At 41.7% G+C, this 18,619-nt stretch overlaps 1 protein-coding gene across 1 annotated transcript in view; it reads right to left on the bottom strand.

Moving 5' to 3' along the window:
• hcn4 (hyperpolarization activated cyclic nucleotide-gated potassium channel 4) overlaps window positions 1-18,619 on the bottom strand; it is a 73,127-nt gene that overhangs the window by 20,029 nt on the left and 34,479 nt on the right. Inside the window, exons 5-6 of the mRNA XM_086267302.1 lie at window positions 6,286-6,432; window positions 5,679-5,919 (exon numbers count right to left, since the gene is read on the bottom strand). Of these exons, the coding sequence (XP_086123428.1) occupies window positions 5,679-5,919; window positions 6,286-6,432 (388 nt within the window). The remainder of the gene's footprint in view (window positions 1-5,678; window positions 5,920-6,285; window positions 6,433-18,619) is intronic.

The following is an 18,619-nucleotide window of genomic DNA, read 5'->3' on the forward strand; positions in this document are numbered from 1 at the left end:
AGTTTAGTTTCGTCCTTAGTTCTGTTTGTCATCTCCACTTTGTGTTTGTTATTAACAATAAATCACCCTCACATCTGAATAAGTGCTGCGTTTTGGGTCCTCCTTCCACTCTCCACACGGCCGCTGCCCCGGACCGTGACAGTACGACGCGACCACCAAATGGACCCAGCAGCGCTTAATCCGTCCAGGGAGCTACGAGAGACTCTCATCGATGCCACACAGGAGCTCATCGACCTGTGGCTGGAAAGCCCGGGTGGCACGTCCCAGCGCGCTGTAGAGAGGCGGCTACAGCGTCTGGTGACCGGTCTCCCATGGCTTCTGGGCTCGCTATGTTCGTGGGAGCGGAAGTTCCTCCTTCTGGACCTCGGTCTTCACCCCCCGTCTGCTTTTACTTCCGAGCAGTCCGAGGCGGTGAGCGAGCGACATGTTCTGGCTTCCCCAGATTCCGAGACTCTGTTTTCTGGGGCTATCCAGAGCGGGATGGGAGACTGTTCGGATCGCTTACCCACCTTCGTGGTAACGGACCCTTCGCAAGTGGGCGTGTACAGACCCTCTGCAAGACTAACAGACTGTGTCTCTGCCACTCCTTCTGAGCCAGGACTTTATCACCATTCTCCGGCTCAGTTCTGTGTCCAGCCACAAGCTCCCAGGTCTGTGGCTCAACCATTAGCCTCCCTAAGGGCTCAATTACCCGTTCTACCGCCGCTCCAGTTAGCCACTCAGCCACCACCACCGCTAGCATCGCTACAGCCCACAGTTCCGGTGATGGCTGAGCCACAATTTTCGCACTGTTTTTCCACCGCTGTTTCTGAGCAGGGAGACAAACTGTTTCATTACGGACCTGTTCCTCAAAAGCTGGCAACAATAGAGACTATTGCTCACTCCGGGGCTTCCCCAGAGGCTGGGTTACTGCCCTCGGCTTACTCTGGACCCCTGGAGGCCAAGATGCCAGCTGTGAACTGCACCGGGCTGTCACTGCCTGAGCAGGGTCAGTGCTCTGCGCAGCTGCAGCCCTCCTTATGTGTGCCAGAGGCCCACGTGCCTACTGGTTTTGTTTCAAAAGTGCCAGAGGCCCACGTGCCTACTGGTTTTGTTTCATGTGTGCCGGGGGCCCCGGTGCCCACTGGTTCTGCGGCTGTTTTCGCTGGGGGGCCCGAGGAGCCCGTCCAGCCTCCTGCTTCACTAGCTGGGGGGCCCAAGGAGCCCGTCCAGCCTCCTGCTTCGCCTGCTGGGGGGCCCGAGGAGCCCGTCCAGCCTCCTGCTTCACTAGCTGGGGGGCCCAAGGAGCCCGTCCAGCCTCCTGCTTCGCCTGCTGGGGGGCCCGAGGAGCCCGTCCAGCCTCCTGCTTCTTCGGCTGGGGGGCCCGAGGAGCTCGTCCAGCCTCATGCCACACCTGCTGCCACGTCGGCTGGGGGGCCCGAGGATCCCGTCCGGCCTCCTGCTTCTTCGGCTGGGGGGCCCGAGGAGCTCGTCCAGCCTCATCCCACACCTGCTGCCATGTCGGCTGGGGGGCCCGAGGATCCCGTCCGGCCACCTGTGGCTGCTTCTCCACCTGCGGCTGCTTCTCCACCTGTGGCTGCAGCGCCGCCTCCTGCAGTACCATCACCTGCAGCGCTACCACCTGCTACTGCCACGCCTCAGCCTGAAGCTTCAGCCTCGCCTGGTTCTGGTCCAGCTTCATCCTCACCTGGCCCAGCTTCAGCTTCAGCGTCTGCTTCGCCTAGCCCAGCTTCAGCTACAGCTTCATCCACGCCTGGCCCGGCTTCATCCACGCCTGGCCCGGCTTCATCCACGCCTGGCCCGTTTTCATCTTTGCCTGGCCCGGTTTCATCTTCATCTTCGCCTGGCCCGGTTTCATCTTCGCCTGGCCCGGCTTCATCTTCGTCTGGTCCGGCTTCATCTTCGTCTTCGTCTGGTCCGGCTTCAGCTTCGTCTTCGTCTGGTCCGGCTTCGGCTTCGTCATCGTCTGGTCCGGCTTCAGCTTCGTCATCGTCTGGTCCATCATCAGCATCATCAGCATCGTCTGGTCCATCATCAGCATCATCAGCATCGTCTGGTCCAGCCTCCGTGTCTGCACCCTCGCCTGGTCCAGCCTCCGTGTCTGCATCCTCGCCTGGTCCAGCCTCCGTGTCTGCACTCTCGTCTGGTCCAGCCTTCGTGTCTGCACCCTCGTCTGGTCCAGCCTTCGTGTCTGCATCCTCGTCTGGTCCAGCCTTCGTGTCTGCATCCTCGTCTGGTCCAGCCTTTGTGTCTGCATCATCATCTCCGCCTGCTGCGGTCCCGGCTTCCGTGCCCTCAGCCTCGCCTGGCCCAGCCTCGTTTGGGTCTGGAGCTAAACGGCCGTTTTCTGGACCGCTGGCTAGGCTACTGGCCGACCGCCGTCGCCTGACTGGCCGCCGTTGCCTTCCGCACGGCCGGCCCCCGGACCGCCATCGCCTGAGTGGCCGCCGTTGCCTTCCGCACGGCCGGCCCCCGGACCGCCATCGCCTGTGTGGCCGCCGCTGCCTTCCGCACGGCCGGCCTCCTGAACTCTTTACGCGCCGCCGTTGCCTTCTTCGTGGACGGCCTCCTGAACTGTGCTTTGGACTCTGCTCCCCTGTGGGTTTTGTGTTCATCTTTGTTTTGGGACTCTGGGGCCTCCGTCCGTGGTCGTGGTCCGGTCCCTCCGTCCTGGGCCCCCTGCCGCCCGCCCGGATCTGGTGGTGTGTTTCTGTGGCTGTCGGGGGCCAGCCCTTGAGGGGGGGGGGTACTGTCATGGTCCTGCGACCATGACTCAGTGACTTTATGTTTATGTACTTATTGTTATTACTTTCATTATTATTCATGGCTGTTTTGGGATGGTTTGTGTTTGGGATTTTAGACACTGGGTTCTGGGTTTGTGCTCCCTCTGTTGGTCCCTGGTGTTAGTGTTCCCCTGTCTCGTCAGGTTAATCAGGTCCAGCTGTTTCCCCCATCTGTGTGTGATTTCCCAGTGTCTCTTTGTGTATTTATACCGTGTGATTTCCTCTGCTCCTCGTCGCGTCGTCTGTGTTCCTACCTGTGTTCCTACCTGTGTTCCTACCTGGTGTAATCCTCTGCGTGCTCTCCCTGCTGTTCTCCCTTCATGTTCAGGTTTGCCACTCCTCTGTGTAGTTTATCCCAGTTTAGTTTCGTCCTTAGTTCTGTTTGTCATCTCCACTTTGTGTTTGTTATTAACAATAAATCACCCTCACATCTGAATAAGTGCTGCGTTTTGGGTCCTCCTTCCACTCTCCACACGGCCGCTGCCCCGGACCGTGACAGTAAGTGGCTGAGTTTATGCTACTGACAATGGGTCTGAGTGGGACACCTTCCTTGTGGATCTTAGGAAGTCAGTAAATGCAGGGTATGGCATCCACTGGGTAAAGGCGGTCAATGATTTTGTCCCTTTCAAGGTCTTGAAGAGAGAGAGAGTAGAGAGTAGTGATCTTTGTGTGGTAATCCGTTGTGTTTAGGACCATGGTGCACCTTCCCTTATAGCTGGTAAAACAGTGATGTTGTGGTCTTTGCTCAGGGAAGCAACGGCCTTCTTTTCTTGTAATGTGAGGTTAGACGGGGGGACTTTGGCACTGGAGAGGGTGGCTGAGACTTTCATCCTGATTTGTTCTGCTTCTGTCTGTGATAATTTGTTAATCCGTATGGCAGTTTCTGTGGCTGTGATGAGGTCCACTATGGGCAACTGTTGCGGAACAATGGCAAAATTGAGTCCTTTGGCTAATACTTTCTTTTCAGGTTCAGTAAGATTCCGGTCTGAAAAGTTCTTCACCCATTTTTCTTGACTGTCCTCAGGTGTGTGTTCTTCTCTGAGTTGTGTAGATTCAGACTGAGGAGTGAGTGTTTTTGAAAGCAAGGTGTGGAATTTCCTGCATTGTCTTTCTTTTCCTTTAGAGTGTTGGGCCCGCTGAGCCTTGTCCACAAACTTGTTCTAAAATTGGAGAGGGTAGAAGGGTTTCCAGTTCCTGCAGAGTCTGGCTAATCTTGCTCTGGAGGGCATCTATACTGAAATGGACCTGTCTTATCCTTTCACTTAGAAGCTGATTTTGTGCTCTCCGTAGAATCAAGTCTGCTCTGTATCCCCTGACAGTGGATCCAAGTTGCAGGCTCTTAGGAACAACTCTGCTTTGTCTGCATCTCAGGTTGAAACGGAGATGGTTCCTATAATCTGCTATTTTTCTTGATTCCCTTTCATACTCCCGCATCAGTTGAAGGGTGTTCCTCCCAAAATGTACGGCAATATGTCTGTGAAGGTTCTCAGTCATCCATGTCATTGTAGTCTAAGGAGCTTGGAAAGAAAAGCGTCTGGACTTCTTTGAGTTGCTTGAAGACGTTTCCCCTCTCATCCGAGAAGCTGATACCTCTACCTAATCACATGAGGCTCATGTGATTAGGTAGAGGATCATCAGGGGGTCCTTTGTCCCTCTTTGGGGGGAAACTCCCACTGGGTTTAAATCTGGGACTCTCCACCTTTTGAGCTTAGAACTGAAGAAGCTTCTCGGCTGAGAGGTGAAACATCTTCAAGCAACTTAAAGAAGTCCAGACGCTTTTCTTTCCAAGCTCCTTAGACTTGTGATACTTATGTTTACTTAAGGACGAAAGAACCTAAATGTAGATGCATTTACTCTAATGCATTTCAGTGAAATTGTCCTCTTGAGTAGCTTTGACTCAGCATCTTCAAGTGGCCAAGCTTTCGCCCAAACTGTGCCATTACTGGGATACATGTGCTGGGAAAAAAGCCTTTAAGCAGACTGAACATTTCTCTGAATCTGAGTCTCGCTGAAGAGGGCCCAAAGGCTGGAACATTTTGGACAACATTTGAGACAAAATGGCCCTGGAGAGAGCTGGGGCCATGTTGTTGAAAATGTTGATTAGTTTTGGCATGTGCAGAGACAGATTGCCTGCCATCTTTTCATTATTTCTGTAGAACCCCCTGGAGAGAGGGCATGGAGATGGACTTGAGCAGGCAAGACATAATTAAACTTCCACAGGCAGGTCATGTGCTGTTAATGCTTTGCCACCACTTCTAATTACTTAACAGTATAGTCTAAATGATATGCTGTCACTGGGCAAATTAATTGGTATTTGGTGAGGGCAGTATGGCAGCATTGTCTCCTACATGTGTCATAGGCTCTTTGGGACCAAGAGAAGGCTAAGCATTATCTGACCCTGATTAAGAACATAACACTGAGTTAAGTGCATAACAACTATGGGTTATAGCAGCCCTAAGCATTCGGCGTTGATAGTGTGTAATTTCACAGATTCCTGACCTCTTTGACGTTAGGGTGCATATTTTTTAAGTTGCACTACAGCAAGCACTGTTTTTATAATTTGGATATGCCCTAAATTTAAGAGGCAGCTCATGATGTGAATTAAGGGAAAGGTCCTGCATAAACCATGAAGCTGAATATTCAAGTTAGGTGTCAAGTGGTGCATAATATACTACTTCAAGCTCACAATGTGCTAGCATTAGACCCAGAATAGCTCTATTCAAATGCTACTGCATCACAAATAAAAATTAAATCCCAGGCCAACCTCTTAAAGTGCTTAAGGATATCATTATTATTATCATCAAAACAAAGTAGACTTAAGCTCCACAGAAAGGTGTGCATTAAGGCAGGTGACCTTTGATTTTGGTTGGCTGTACCAGAAGCAGCTTATCTTACCCCCGAAGTAGGAGCCATCTGAAAGCTTGGTTTCTTTGTTGCCTTTTGTTAGAACACTGACAACCCCATGTTGTATGAAGTACATTTTCTTTCCGATGGTGCCTTCTCTTATGATGTAATCCCCAGGTTGGAACACCTCAAACCTCAATTTGGTGAGCATAGAGGTGACAAAGTTTGGGTCAGCATTGGCAAATAGCGGCATAGATGCCACCAGCTTTCGACAGTTAAAGTTGATAATTTCCTGTTTGAAAAGAAAGACATTAAAAACAGTGGTTAGTGACAGCAGCACAGCAGAGCCGTGGCTTTACAAAATGCAGTGACTTTTTAAAGTATTGGACATGAGGGATATTAGAGTAACAACAGGAAAAATGCCAACTGTGTAGACATCATTTACTGTTTTCTTCTTTCTCTAAGCCCCCCCCCCCACCAGTTTTCTTTTTCTAAGAAAAAAAAGAGATTATTTAGTCACACTGTGCTCTTGTGTAAGGCTAAAATGTCAGTGAATGTGAATTGAAATGAAGGGAATGTCGAAAAGTGCATAAGCTGTCGAATGCATCAGAGCTGCATGTGCAGCTGTTTTAAAGCAAGACAGAAACACTTGTCCCACCTCTCGGAGCGGCTCATTCAGCTCTCCCAGGATGCTCTCCTCGTCAAACATCTTGCCCTGGTAGCGGTGCTCATAGTAGTCGTGGATTCTCTGCCTCATATCTGCAGGCAGCTTGTGGAAGGACATGTACTGTTCCACCTGTTTGTACTGCAGGGACATAGAGACACACAACAATCAGGTTATCTAAAGGCCATAGGGCTGTAGCACAAAAACACTGCTACAGGGAGTAGCTGGTACTAGGGCTGCTCGATTATGGCAAAAATGATAATCACGATTATTTTCACTGAAATTGAGATCACGATTATTTGACGATATTTATTTAACCCTTTAAGACCTACTATAGAACCAAGTCCACCAGAGCTTATATTATTTTTTTTACATGCTGTAGTGCCATTTGTGGGAGCATTTCAAGTTGCTATACATCAATACAACTGTTATAGCCCATATTTTAATAATATGTATGCATTAAGTCCATAGTAATTACATAAATTGCAAAAAAGTGCAATAAACTACAAAAAAAATTGAAAATCGCTTTTGTTTTGTTTACATATATTTCTACTTGGAGAAATTTAAGAGGTTTATCCCTCAAAACTTTAAATACAATAAAGTTGCAAAAAATAGTTTACAACAACAGGAAATTTATTTTGAGTGTCTTCATAATTTTATTTTGGAGATACAGCAATTTTTATATACTGCAGGAAAAACAAAAAACAATCCTATGATGCAAATTTGCAAAGAAAACAGCAGGTGCATCATTTCACTGTGGGAAGTGTTACGAACAGCTGATAGGAACGGCAAAGCATGTTTCTGGAATATTATGTTTTTGTTCCTGCAAGCGCTTTTTATGCAGTTTTTGCAAAGCTATATGTGGAACGAAACCGTGACCGAGGACAAGCTGATGGCATAAGATGTAAGTACAACTCCTCCGGTTTCATATGCAAAACAAATTATTGCGCTAGCTTACACGGTTCAGGTTCTACAGGGATTTAAAAATAGTTACGCAAAACGGAGCGTGCTGCTCTGACCGGCTTTAAAGGGTTAACAATGACTTTAAAAAATAATATAAAATGGTGTGCAACACCACTGAAGTTTTTTTTTTTAAACTCTCTTTTCAACCAACGGCAGTCACTCTCCAAATAACTTCTGCTTAGCTTTCCGAGCTTCCCTCGGGTCCTCTTAATCAGCGGTCTCCAACCTTTTTTGCGCCACGGACGGTTTATGCCCGACAATATTTTCACGGACCGGCCTTTAAGGTGTCGCGGATAAATGAGGGAGGGGCTAATAATCGGCTCAGTCATTTTTAATGATCGTTGAAAGCCCAGATCGTAATCGTGATTAAAATTCGATTAATTGAGCAGCCCTAGCTGGTACTGAGGTCAGACACACAAGGAAATGGAGACAGATTCAGGATGGCTATCCGTGCCCTTTCAAATTTCACCCAAAAAGAGAGCACTTTTCCAGTCTTAGATCAGGTCTCTTAAAGTCTCTCTTTCTCTCTCAGAAGTCACACTGTCCTGAATATTTGTTCACTGAATGTACTAACTTCTAAAAGATAAGGGTGAGAGAAAGGAACGCTACAGTCATGAAGTACAAAGTCAAACTGACCTTTAAAAGTGCGCTACAGCAGCTAATGTGAATATGAAGTAAATGTAGATCTTAAATTATTAAATACATATTCATTTTGTTCATGCAGAGAAGAATAGATTAGAGTGTATGTTGTTCAGTTGAAACAATCAAAGTGTTTCTGTTTTTACAGTACAGACTTGTGGATTAATATCCTCTGTTGTTGAAAGAAATAACTATTTAAGTGTGTGTGTCAAAAAGCCTTTGACTGATTCTGTAGCAGTAGCAGCAGAGATGTAGATCAAAGCACACTGGGAGCACCTTGGAGATAATAATGGGATGAATCCTTAACCCGCTGTGAAGGAAAATAAGGAAAAAGAAAAAAAGAAGAAATTAACCATTCAGAGGGTGACGCTGGTGGTGCTCTTTGATCACAATGACTAAGCTGCCAGAAGACTTACCGCTGACTAACACAGCTGACCTCAGAAGCCTTCTTCTTTGTTTTCTCACAATACTACTACTCTTGTTGGCGCTAATCTTAAAGGAATTCATCAAAGCTCCTGCTTTGTTAAAATAAATAAGAACTGTTTTCTACAATTTACAAGAAACACATACAGGTGAAACAAATCGAGTTTCGCAGTATAGAATATCGAGCAAGACAAAATATGGTGCACGAGGCTTGACCATGGGACAAAATGTGCCTACTAGTAACATCCAGGGCTCCTGCACTATTTTAAAAATAAACTAAATTTTTAAGAGCTCTTTTAAACCTTCATTGAGTCCTTTACAAATAAAACCTAAGAAAAAAAATCACAGTTAAATTATATTCAGGTTTTCATAAACAAGCAGGTATACAAGTATTGAACTGTTTAGTAATCCATACAATAAAGAACTTGATGCTTTTCTTTACCACACACAGTAGTAAAATGATTATATTTGTACAGGAAAACAAGTGCAACAATTTTAAAAGAGTGCTATAAAAATCCTAAACTTAATTAAACTAAAATTTATGTTATTCAATAATATTTCTGCCCACATAAAATGTGCAGGATATTTTAAGACCTTAGTTTGCTTGATTTTAATTTCTGACTGTGACATCTTTTATCTCTGCACTGGCTTTTGACACCTACATTCCTCACTTTCTACCACTTTCTTTCCTCCTATTGCCATATTTAGAAGAGTTATTTGACCAGGCCCTTGAATCCCTCACAGACGGAGAAGCAATCTAGAATGACCCTGTGAATATTGATGATAAGGCTCCTTTGACTGTGAACAGCTAGTTATGAACTATTACATGGCTCCACTCTCAATCCTGGACAAAAAACTGATTACAGATTAGGTAAACTGCTTGAAATATGTTTTACACCAGTTCCATCATATTAAATAGTTTATAGTTTATTCTATTTAACAACTTTTGTAGGAATGTCAAACAAAGTAAATTATATTTTTTTTGTGTAGCAACACTGTGTAATTTGATGTGGAAGGTCAAATACTTGAAAAAGCATAAACAAGATTTGGAGCTTATATTAATCCAGTCTCTCTGTCAATGTCAGGGTATGAATATGAATAAGAAATGTTGTGGGTGACAGTAAGAGTTTGAATCTTTATCCACACTATCCCTTTAACATAAAATTAAGAAATGTACTGATCCAATGATAATACTTATTTCACAGAAATGCTGTAGGTGATGATCAAGATGTTTCCAACGTAGACATCTTTAGGTGCAGTAGCAGTCGCTGCTGAGTATTGCACCAAAGGTGGCATTTCTATATGTGATGCAGGGTGAAGATGAGATGTATCTCAAATTATGAATTAGTCTAACACTGTTGTCTTCTGCTTTAGACATGTTTCAGTACAGTGTATTTCTTTAATTAGTTTTTTTGTGCATGAAGTATTAACACTTTGAGAAACTTATTTGAACTTTCAACATCTAATTTATGTACAGCTTTGTAGCATATTGCAGTCTGGTTCTCCCAGCACAAAAGAGTATTAGTCAAGTGAACAAATGCAAGATAATGTCTTATTGCTTCTGCAGTTTTGATGAATAACTGTATTACACGGAGTAACTCGGCATCACACTTGAAAGCATTTCAAATTTACTAATCACTGTGCTGGATGCAAAGACACTGATCATCAGGGGCGCAGGGGGGCATTGAGGGATAGGGCAGGGAAGGCATTCTTTTCCCGATGATATGATGGGCTGGTAAAATCCCCTCTGGGAGGGAAATTATTCTATTGCTCAAAGATCCCTGCTCTCCTGATCTACTTGAACAAATCAAATCAGTCTGCATTTAGGTGGTAATTATTTCACCATCAGATTTCCTTGCTTCTATCTGAACGCTAGAAAGATTCTGGCTGTAATATGGATCTCTTATAATGTCTATAATGATTATTTCATGTTTCTTAGCTTTCCTCCCACCTTCCTTTACTCTGGTAAGTCCAGGATGATGACAAAAGTCTAAGGTGATGTGGCCCAAATAAAATATGTTTTAACTGTGGTACAGGTATAGTGGATTAATTAGTGATTATTTGTGGTGTTGTTTCTATGTTGACCTTTAATAAAGATTGCTACCTTTTTTGTTCTGGCAAGCTCCTTATGTTTTTGGTTGTTTATAGTAACTCTTTATTGAGAATTAAAGAAAAGAGTATCCATGTCCTGATCTAACTTGTTTCTTTTGACAATTTTACTCAGCTTTAGTTGTTTTAAAGATGCAGTGACTGTAGCGTTTGTCTCTTCTTGTTTTACAGGAAAAGAAATTCCAGACGTTTGGCACCTAATTAGTCCTGCACTGTTTGTTGAAGAAACACTGAGACGAGCAGCTCATTTTCTGCGTGTTATTACTCTTCTTGGATGTACACGTTACAGTTTCTGAAATATATGAAGATTTATTGCAAAAAAACAAACAAACAAACCAAAACGTTTCATTTTGGGGTTGAATGTTCAGAGTTAACTGTCAGAGTGGAAGAAGCAGAAAATTCTTTGGAAATATTTATCTCTAACCTGCAGCTGAGCTTACTTTATTTACTCTATAGTCTTCAATTTATCACCAAAAAAGTAGAAATTATGTCATTTTCAGAGTCAGCAAATTTACGTGCTTGATCTATAGGTAGCTGAGTGAGAGGAGTAGCGTCTAAAAGACCTACTGAGATCTAATATAAATTAACAAGTGTTTGTAAAAACAGAAATTTGCTTTTATGACATTTTATCACTAGAAACCGACACATAGACACACACAAAAAACACAGATCTGTAAATCAACTGTTTAGGGCGCTTGCAGTTTTCAAACCACGTTGTGGTTTAAAAACTGTGGTTTTGACTTCCTCCTCAGATTCCTCTGTTTTTCACATTGCAACACATCATCATAGCAGCTTTAACAGCTGCTTTACTGACACAGGAGTGAACAACTGACAGTTGATGTGCTAGCTTTCATTGATGGATTTAAAACACTTTTTATCTTTTCCTGGTTGGTGCATACTTTTGATGTATTTTCTATTTCACCCAAATAAATGAATACATCGACTGAATAAAAGATGAATGATCTGAGTATTTTTTCCTTACCACTGTAAAAAAGTGAAGCCACAATTCTAACATAGGGAAGTTGAGCTTCCATTTTTGGAGCCACAGTCAGTGTTTTAGTGATTTGGGATGTATCCACACACACTGTATCCACACACCACCTCAGCTTGACCGCAAGTGCAACTGCCTGCACTTATGTAGCCTGATTGCTATAATTGTAACAATCTCTGCTTTTAATAGGCTTGTTCAAATAAGTTTAACTACTAACCACATACAGTAGCACACAGCTGTATCTAAAAAGGCACACACAGTATGAACATACTACATTTCAATGTATAAATGCCATTCTGTAGCTTCTATTCTCACTGTATTAGCTATTAGAAGCTAATTAGAAGCTAGCATAAACCATCTAACATGTCAACATCTTGTAGTAAACAATTCTACAGACATGTTTTTTATAGAGTCATTAAGCTTATGCTTAATAGTTGTGTGTTTTCTTCCATCACTGGTTGAATCTAATTGAAAGAGACTTACACTGATTTTCAGTTCTGTTTTAATTGAGCTATTTGTATACAGCTTTTATCTGTCTGTCTCCCTGATTGTCTGTGTTTTTGATTGTGGACATGTAGTATGGGAGACATATTTTTGAGGTTTTCTAATTCCTGCAGTTTAAAACCAAAAGTTTAAAGCTGCCTATATTGTTAAATATCTCGATGCAGACAAAATAATGTGGTTATTATTTCTTCTAGGTACCATTCAAAATATTCTTTTTCTGTCTGTGCCTTTTCTCTGATATAAACATTCAAATTATTTTCCAGAGTCCTTTCTCTCTCATGTAGCTAAGCAGATGCAAATTCTTACCAAAGAAATCATGAATAATTTATTCCCCCAAAGAGATATTGGTTACTTAATTATACTTTTTAAAAATGTATTTATTTCCACTGTGCTCTCCTGCCTTCTTCCTAACCTAGAGTTGTGTAGTCAAAAGATATCTGCCACACATTTAGGCAAAAATGTTCACTGACTAATATAATGATGAAAAACGGGTAACAGAGAAATTAGAGATTAATGCTACAGGAATGCTCTAAAATCACTATTTTATTTAAGAGATAACTAACATAGAAATTCAAAATCTGGAGGATTGGGTAATTATATTTTATGATCAATATACCTTTGAATTCCATGTTAATGATTAAGAAATTTCAATTTTTCTTTTCTGTGAATAAGAGCTATCACACAAAAAGGAACCAAGAGGCCAGTAACACCTCTGATAGGGACATAGTCAGGAGAGTATGATTTCTTAATAGTTATTTATATTAGGAATACATAGTGATTAAGAGTGGTGCATCAAGATAAATGACAGCCTTGACAACACAATCCGAAAGCAGAAAGCATACATTTCATGTGACATAAAATATATAGTAAATTGACACTGGTTGGAGTTTTGATTTTGGTTATGCAATAAAAAAATAAATAAAAAATAAAAATTAGAGCGCCTCTGAGGCATGTCAACACTCCTTGACTCAGCAGTAAAGGCTGTGTGGCAGACAGAGGAAAAGGAATGTAACAGAGTTCAGATTAATGCCATCAGTCAGGTCCCAACTAATGGGAACAGCTCTTACTGTAAGGCAGAATTAGACTTAAGCCCCCCATCCTTTTGGCAGTTTTGTCCTTGATTGAGCTGTATGAGAAACTCATGACTTAACCTATACAGGACAAGACCACGTTAATGCTAGGATGATAGCTTAAATATAAAAAATCTGTAAAACTGTCATTTTTTTAACTACTTCTCTGATGCTATTGCTCTCGTTCCTCCTTCCTCCCAAGGAATTGGACAACTCTATCAAGTACAGACACAGTCTACCACTGATGACTGTTTTCTGTATTTCCAATGGTCTTGACTGGGGGGGATCTCTAGAGCCTCTATACACACAAATAATCAGCTTTGGGTCTCTTATTAACTATTCCCCAAAGAGCTATGTTTATTTGCCAAGTGTTAATTAGAGATTTAAAAAAGGAGGGGCTGAAATACCCCATTGCCATTTGCTTCTAAAGCCATTTGGGACTGGCATGCCACAACATGCTATCTCCTGGGCATCCCTAATTTCATCACCAACTGCCAACAGCAAACAGAGCATCAGTCAGTCAGTTAATATTTAAAAAAAACAAACAAACAAACAAAAACTTTTCGTATAAAGACTCACAAGGATGAGAACATCAGAAAGTTTACGTATGGTAAGTGAGACAACAAAGATCACAAGCCACCTACAAATGAACACGATTATCTCTTTTGTTTGCTGTCTCCATCTCCGTCTCTGTGTACTATATAATTTACCACAGTAGAGAGCCAAAGTGACAGATAAGCAGCAGCTTACAGAGAGCTGGAGTGGCAGGCATACCCTGTATGCACAGTCACATGTGCAGCCATCTTGTGCCCCAAATCTGGAGAGATGTAATTCTCTTTGTGTGATAATGATTCTCAACATGCCTGAGACACGAGAGGAGAGTTCTTGTGGGATTCTGGTTGATGCTTAACCCCTCCGATTCCAACATCCTCTTAACACTGATGTTTAATGCAGTTTGTTTTATTTGATTAAAAATATAAACTTGCAGTTTATTTTTTGCCATGAATTTTCTTTAAGTGTAAAATGTAATGTGATTACACTGCATGGTGATACTGCACTTTAAAAAAAAAATGAACTGGCTGGTTGATTCCAGCGCATGTTGTTTTACAGTGTGGTATAACATAGCTGGTCAATGTATAAAATAACAAGTACAGTTAGATATACAGTTGTGGAGCACTCTCCTTCTTTATAACCCACTGAGTAAACAACAGTTAGGTTAATGACATAAAATTGCTGGTAAAAAAAATATTAAAAAGCTGTCCCATTTATTATTATTATTATTATTATTATTATTATTAATAATAATAATAATAATAATACTAATAATAATTTTGTAAAACTTAACATAAAGCAAATTATTCATGTTTTGATCTGAAAAACAAGCAATATTGAAACTCACTGTTGTACCAGGGAGGGTAGAGTTCAAATAAAGACACCACAGAATGCATATCCAGAAGAAACCACTCAATGACCATCCTTCAGGTGCTGACTTGAAATGATAAAGATTGTCCCAATTTCAGCTCCAGTTGGCTGCAATCTATCTCTTTTCCACTGACATGTGATATATGGTGTGTCTGCTGAGTAGCAAACACATAATGAATGTAAACTACTTAATCTGTTTATACACAGTTAACAGCTGGCGACAAGAATATATTTTATTTTATTTATTTATTTATTTATTTATTCATTTTTGTCTCAGTTGAAACTACAATTCAGCTCCCCCAACTCCCAGAATATGTAGTGTAATTGCTGTGCTCTCTACTTGGTGTAACAGTTAACATGCTGCCTGCTTCATAAGAGCTCATTTGAGTCTGCTTGCTAGCATCTGACAGCCCAGCCATTTATCACATGGTGCCACATTTAATAGAATTCTATTCAGAAAAGATTATACCCCAGCTTTCTGATGGTAATTTTCACCATCTTTGCAAGCAGAGCTCCCCTCATCATCCTTTCCTCTTTCCCATGTGTACACTTCTGAGAATCCTGCATAAAGTATTTTTTTTTAATCATTGTCCATCTGACCAGTTACTTGGATATCATGCCTGCATGCCAACTGGACAGGTGGCCTCTCATCTTGGACATATAGCTATATGAACAAGAGTCTGATTTTTATTTTATTTTATTTTTTTGGTTTTGGTTGTTTTTTTGTTGTTTTTTTGTTGTTGTTTTTTTTTTTTTACAACTGATTAGCAGCTGATAAATAGAGCACATGTGGTAAATGTGGTATCAGTGCTGCTCAGCTCGACACTGATCCATTATTGCATTTCTTTCAATCATTAAACAGTGGTCAGTATCTATCTACTTCGGCCCCACTGTGAGAGCAATATTTGTGCTGTTGCCATGTGGTTGTTTGCTGGATGGCTCAGGTCCAGTGTCATCTGCAGCACAATCACAATAGCTATATAGTACAATATATCTGCTTACTAGAGCATGTATCCAGCTTTTCGTGATAGTACAACTGCATAATAGGAAGCATAAAGCACATTATGATTAATGGGACTGCATAGTGTCTGCATTAGAGATAAGTCATAATTCAAAGTACTTTGCACTGTTGGTGCATGTAAATTATGCAGTTTTGCAGTGTAGTTTACAACATCGCTGGTATATTGGTGTCAGGCTTCCAAGCAATAAAAAGAAAAGAAAAATACTAGAGGGCCTTTTCAGCTTTCAAACAATCAACACAAGTTACTGGCAACATTTTCTACTGAATCCAAATGTATTATCTTTTAGTTTTTAGGTCCAAAATCAGCTATCCAACGCTTAAATCAGCACACCAAACTAGGTATAGAACAGTGTGATTTTTACAAGAGACCAACAATACATACCTACATATCTGTAACAGAGTTTGTTTTTCAGCCCTCTTAAATGTGTTATACTCAAAGGCTTTAGAAATCCCATTCCATAAATAGATATGTAGATAGAGATTTCATAAAACAACAGAAATGGCTTCTGTAAAAATTGGCAAAGCCTGTGAATCAGACTGAAGGAAAGATTTTTGTAAACTATCATAAATCATAACAGAAGACTGTAAAGTGTCACTTTACTTTACACCAATTCAAGGTCACAGTTGGGCTGGAGTCTATCCCAGCTCTGGGCGAGAGGCAGGATACACCCTGCACAGGTCGCCAATCTCTCACAGAGATAACATTGAGAGATAGACTCAATGTTATGGCCACTTTAGGATCATCATTTAATATAATCTCATCTCAGGCCACAGCTAGCACACCACCACGCTGCCAGTTTTTGAATAAACTGAGTGATAAAAAAATGTGTTTCAATTACGTTTTCGAAACACTTGAGTAAAAGAGGTCCTTTTTTTGATTTCTGATGAGTTAACAAAGATGTGCATGCATGGCAATATATTTTATGCCTATGATGTCCAATTTTTTTATTCAGGTTATAATTACAGAATATGTGATTAAAACAAATTCAAATTAGAACATGAATGTTATGATTATTGTGTTGACGTTTTTGTAGATCTTGCCTCATATATATTACAGCTGCATATTTCCAAGCTTCCATTATATTTTCTAATTTATGTTGCCTATTTCTTTCTTTCCCTTAATTCCTCTTATTTATCATGTCATACCTAACACCTGAACAACCACTTTTTATTTTATATTGCCATGTCATATGCAAATATGTAGGGCTAACACTATTTGTAATTATTAAGTTGAACCTCATCTTTGTCATATTCAAAGCCTCACACTGTGAACAGTTTTTAAAGGTCAACTAATTTTACTGAAAATGCAAATACCTTTCATCACACCCTGACCTGATTATTTAAAGGGATGCAACCAAGCTTATGGGACAGCACTGACTCACCCAGTCAAACCAAAATGTTTAGAATAACTTCCTGTATGATGGCAGGCTGGCAGTTGGCTTTGGTGATGGCAGCTCTGCTAGGAGATTTATATGAAGTCTGAGTCCCCACAGACAAGAACAGCTGTCCCTGTCATGGCAGCCCAACAGCCACCAGACTTCTCAAACCTCTATGGATTGCCAATGGATTTCCAGCTTCTTGAGCGTGTGGATTATGGTATTAAAGGGAAAAGGAAAATCTGCAGCAAGCAGATCCCATTGTCACACAATTGATGCAACAGGATATGAGAAAAAGGTTTATGTCTTTGAATGAACTAACTCTGATAAGAAGAAATGAGAAATGGGTCCAGTGCTGTGTAGTAGAAATCACTACTATCTTGCTCCCAGAGCCAAATGAGCACACAGTGACAGTGTACTCTGAGCATGCGTTATCACTGAGCCTTGTGGAAAGATAAAATGAGAGAATCTGGACTCTTAAAAATTAATTGCAGTTGGTAGTAATAACGCTTCTGCACACAGGCACTGTGGGAACCGGTGGGAACACAGGGGAAACTTTTCAAGTGGCTGGGGGATTCTTAAGGCGCCTTAGGGGGCGATCCTAGAAATGGCAGCCAAGGGCTTCTGTAGCACATGCTGACTGGTGCTGAGGCAGACCAGCTGTTCAGTCTACTTGGCAGCATGGCATCTCAAAAACAGAGGAGCAGACATGTCGTGGTGGGAGCTGGTTTGCCCCCGTTTCATTAAACAGCTTCTCAGATCAGTATTAGTCATGAACTTACAAGCTGAACTTTTTTGGATTTTTCAACTTTTTAACTGGGAAATTAATCTATTCGTTACTCATTCCCTAGAATCACAAAGTGTTAATTTATCCAGTGCAGTTTCTCTCCTTTTGAAGAAGTCCTGCTCACACATTACATTAGCTAAGCTGTTCCTCTGCCTGTGTGCCTGGTCCTGTTTTCTCTGAAATCTTTCACTTTCATTTTCCCTCTTCCATTTAGGTGCGATCTCTCGAACCTGTGCCTCCATTCCCTGGAGGTCGTTCTCTCCTGTCTCTTACTCGCTACAGACGGTGGGTAATGTGGCAGGCGAGCAGTTCAGCTCATTATCGCCCACGCTGGGCCCACAGAGGGCATGGCAGTGTGGAACATGTCTCGGGCTTCATAGGCAGCCATCAGGGCTTTCCTTTCCCTAAACCAGGGAAATCTGGGTTTCTGTGTCTATACATTATGTAGAAAATGAGGACAAATTTTTAACCAATTTGCTTTTTGCACTTTTGCTGGCAAAGAAAAAAAACACAATATATATCTAGTGCCTTTCTAAAATATACTTATTTAGGGTGATAAATGATTTAAAACCCCATTAAAGCTCACCTGAATAAAAGGCTGTTTCTGTAATGAAAAGATGATGAGACGACGCTCATTATCACTGATCTATGACATATTAGTATTGAGAGTAAAGCCTTGTCATATGTTCCAATAAAATTTGAATTATGTTTCATCAGAGTTGTTAAAAATAGGTTTTTGACTAGGGTGCACACTTCCACACAGTGAGAGAAAGAGCAGACAAGAAAGCAGAAAGACAAACATATATACTTTAGATCTGATGTAAATTCATACTTTTTAGTATCTATATTTTTTTATATTAACTATGAAGGGTTGTGGCCCACAGTGTTAGACTGTTAAACCCCCAGTTCAGCAGAACCATACTGTCATACTGTATTTGTCTGTGAGTCAGTTTAGGGCCATATGTAAATATCAATCAAATTAAACTTGCTACATTAAAAGCTAAAAACGAGTATTAAACTGAG

Source organism: Aulonocara sp. 'chitande type north' Nkhata Bay, linkage group LG1 (genome assembly GCF_057382095.1).
Source record: "Aulonocara sp. 'chitande type north' Nkhata Bay isolate Kocher_YH1m ecotype deep benthic linkage group LG1, A_spYH_male_GT1.1, whole genome shotgun sequence".
NCBI classification, from domain to species: Eukaryota; Metazoa; Chordata; class Actinopteri; order Cichliformes; family Cichlidae; genus Aulonocara; species Aulonocara sp. 'chitande type north' Nkhata Bay.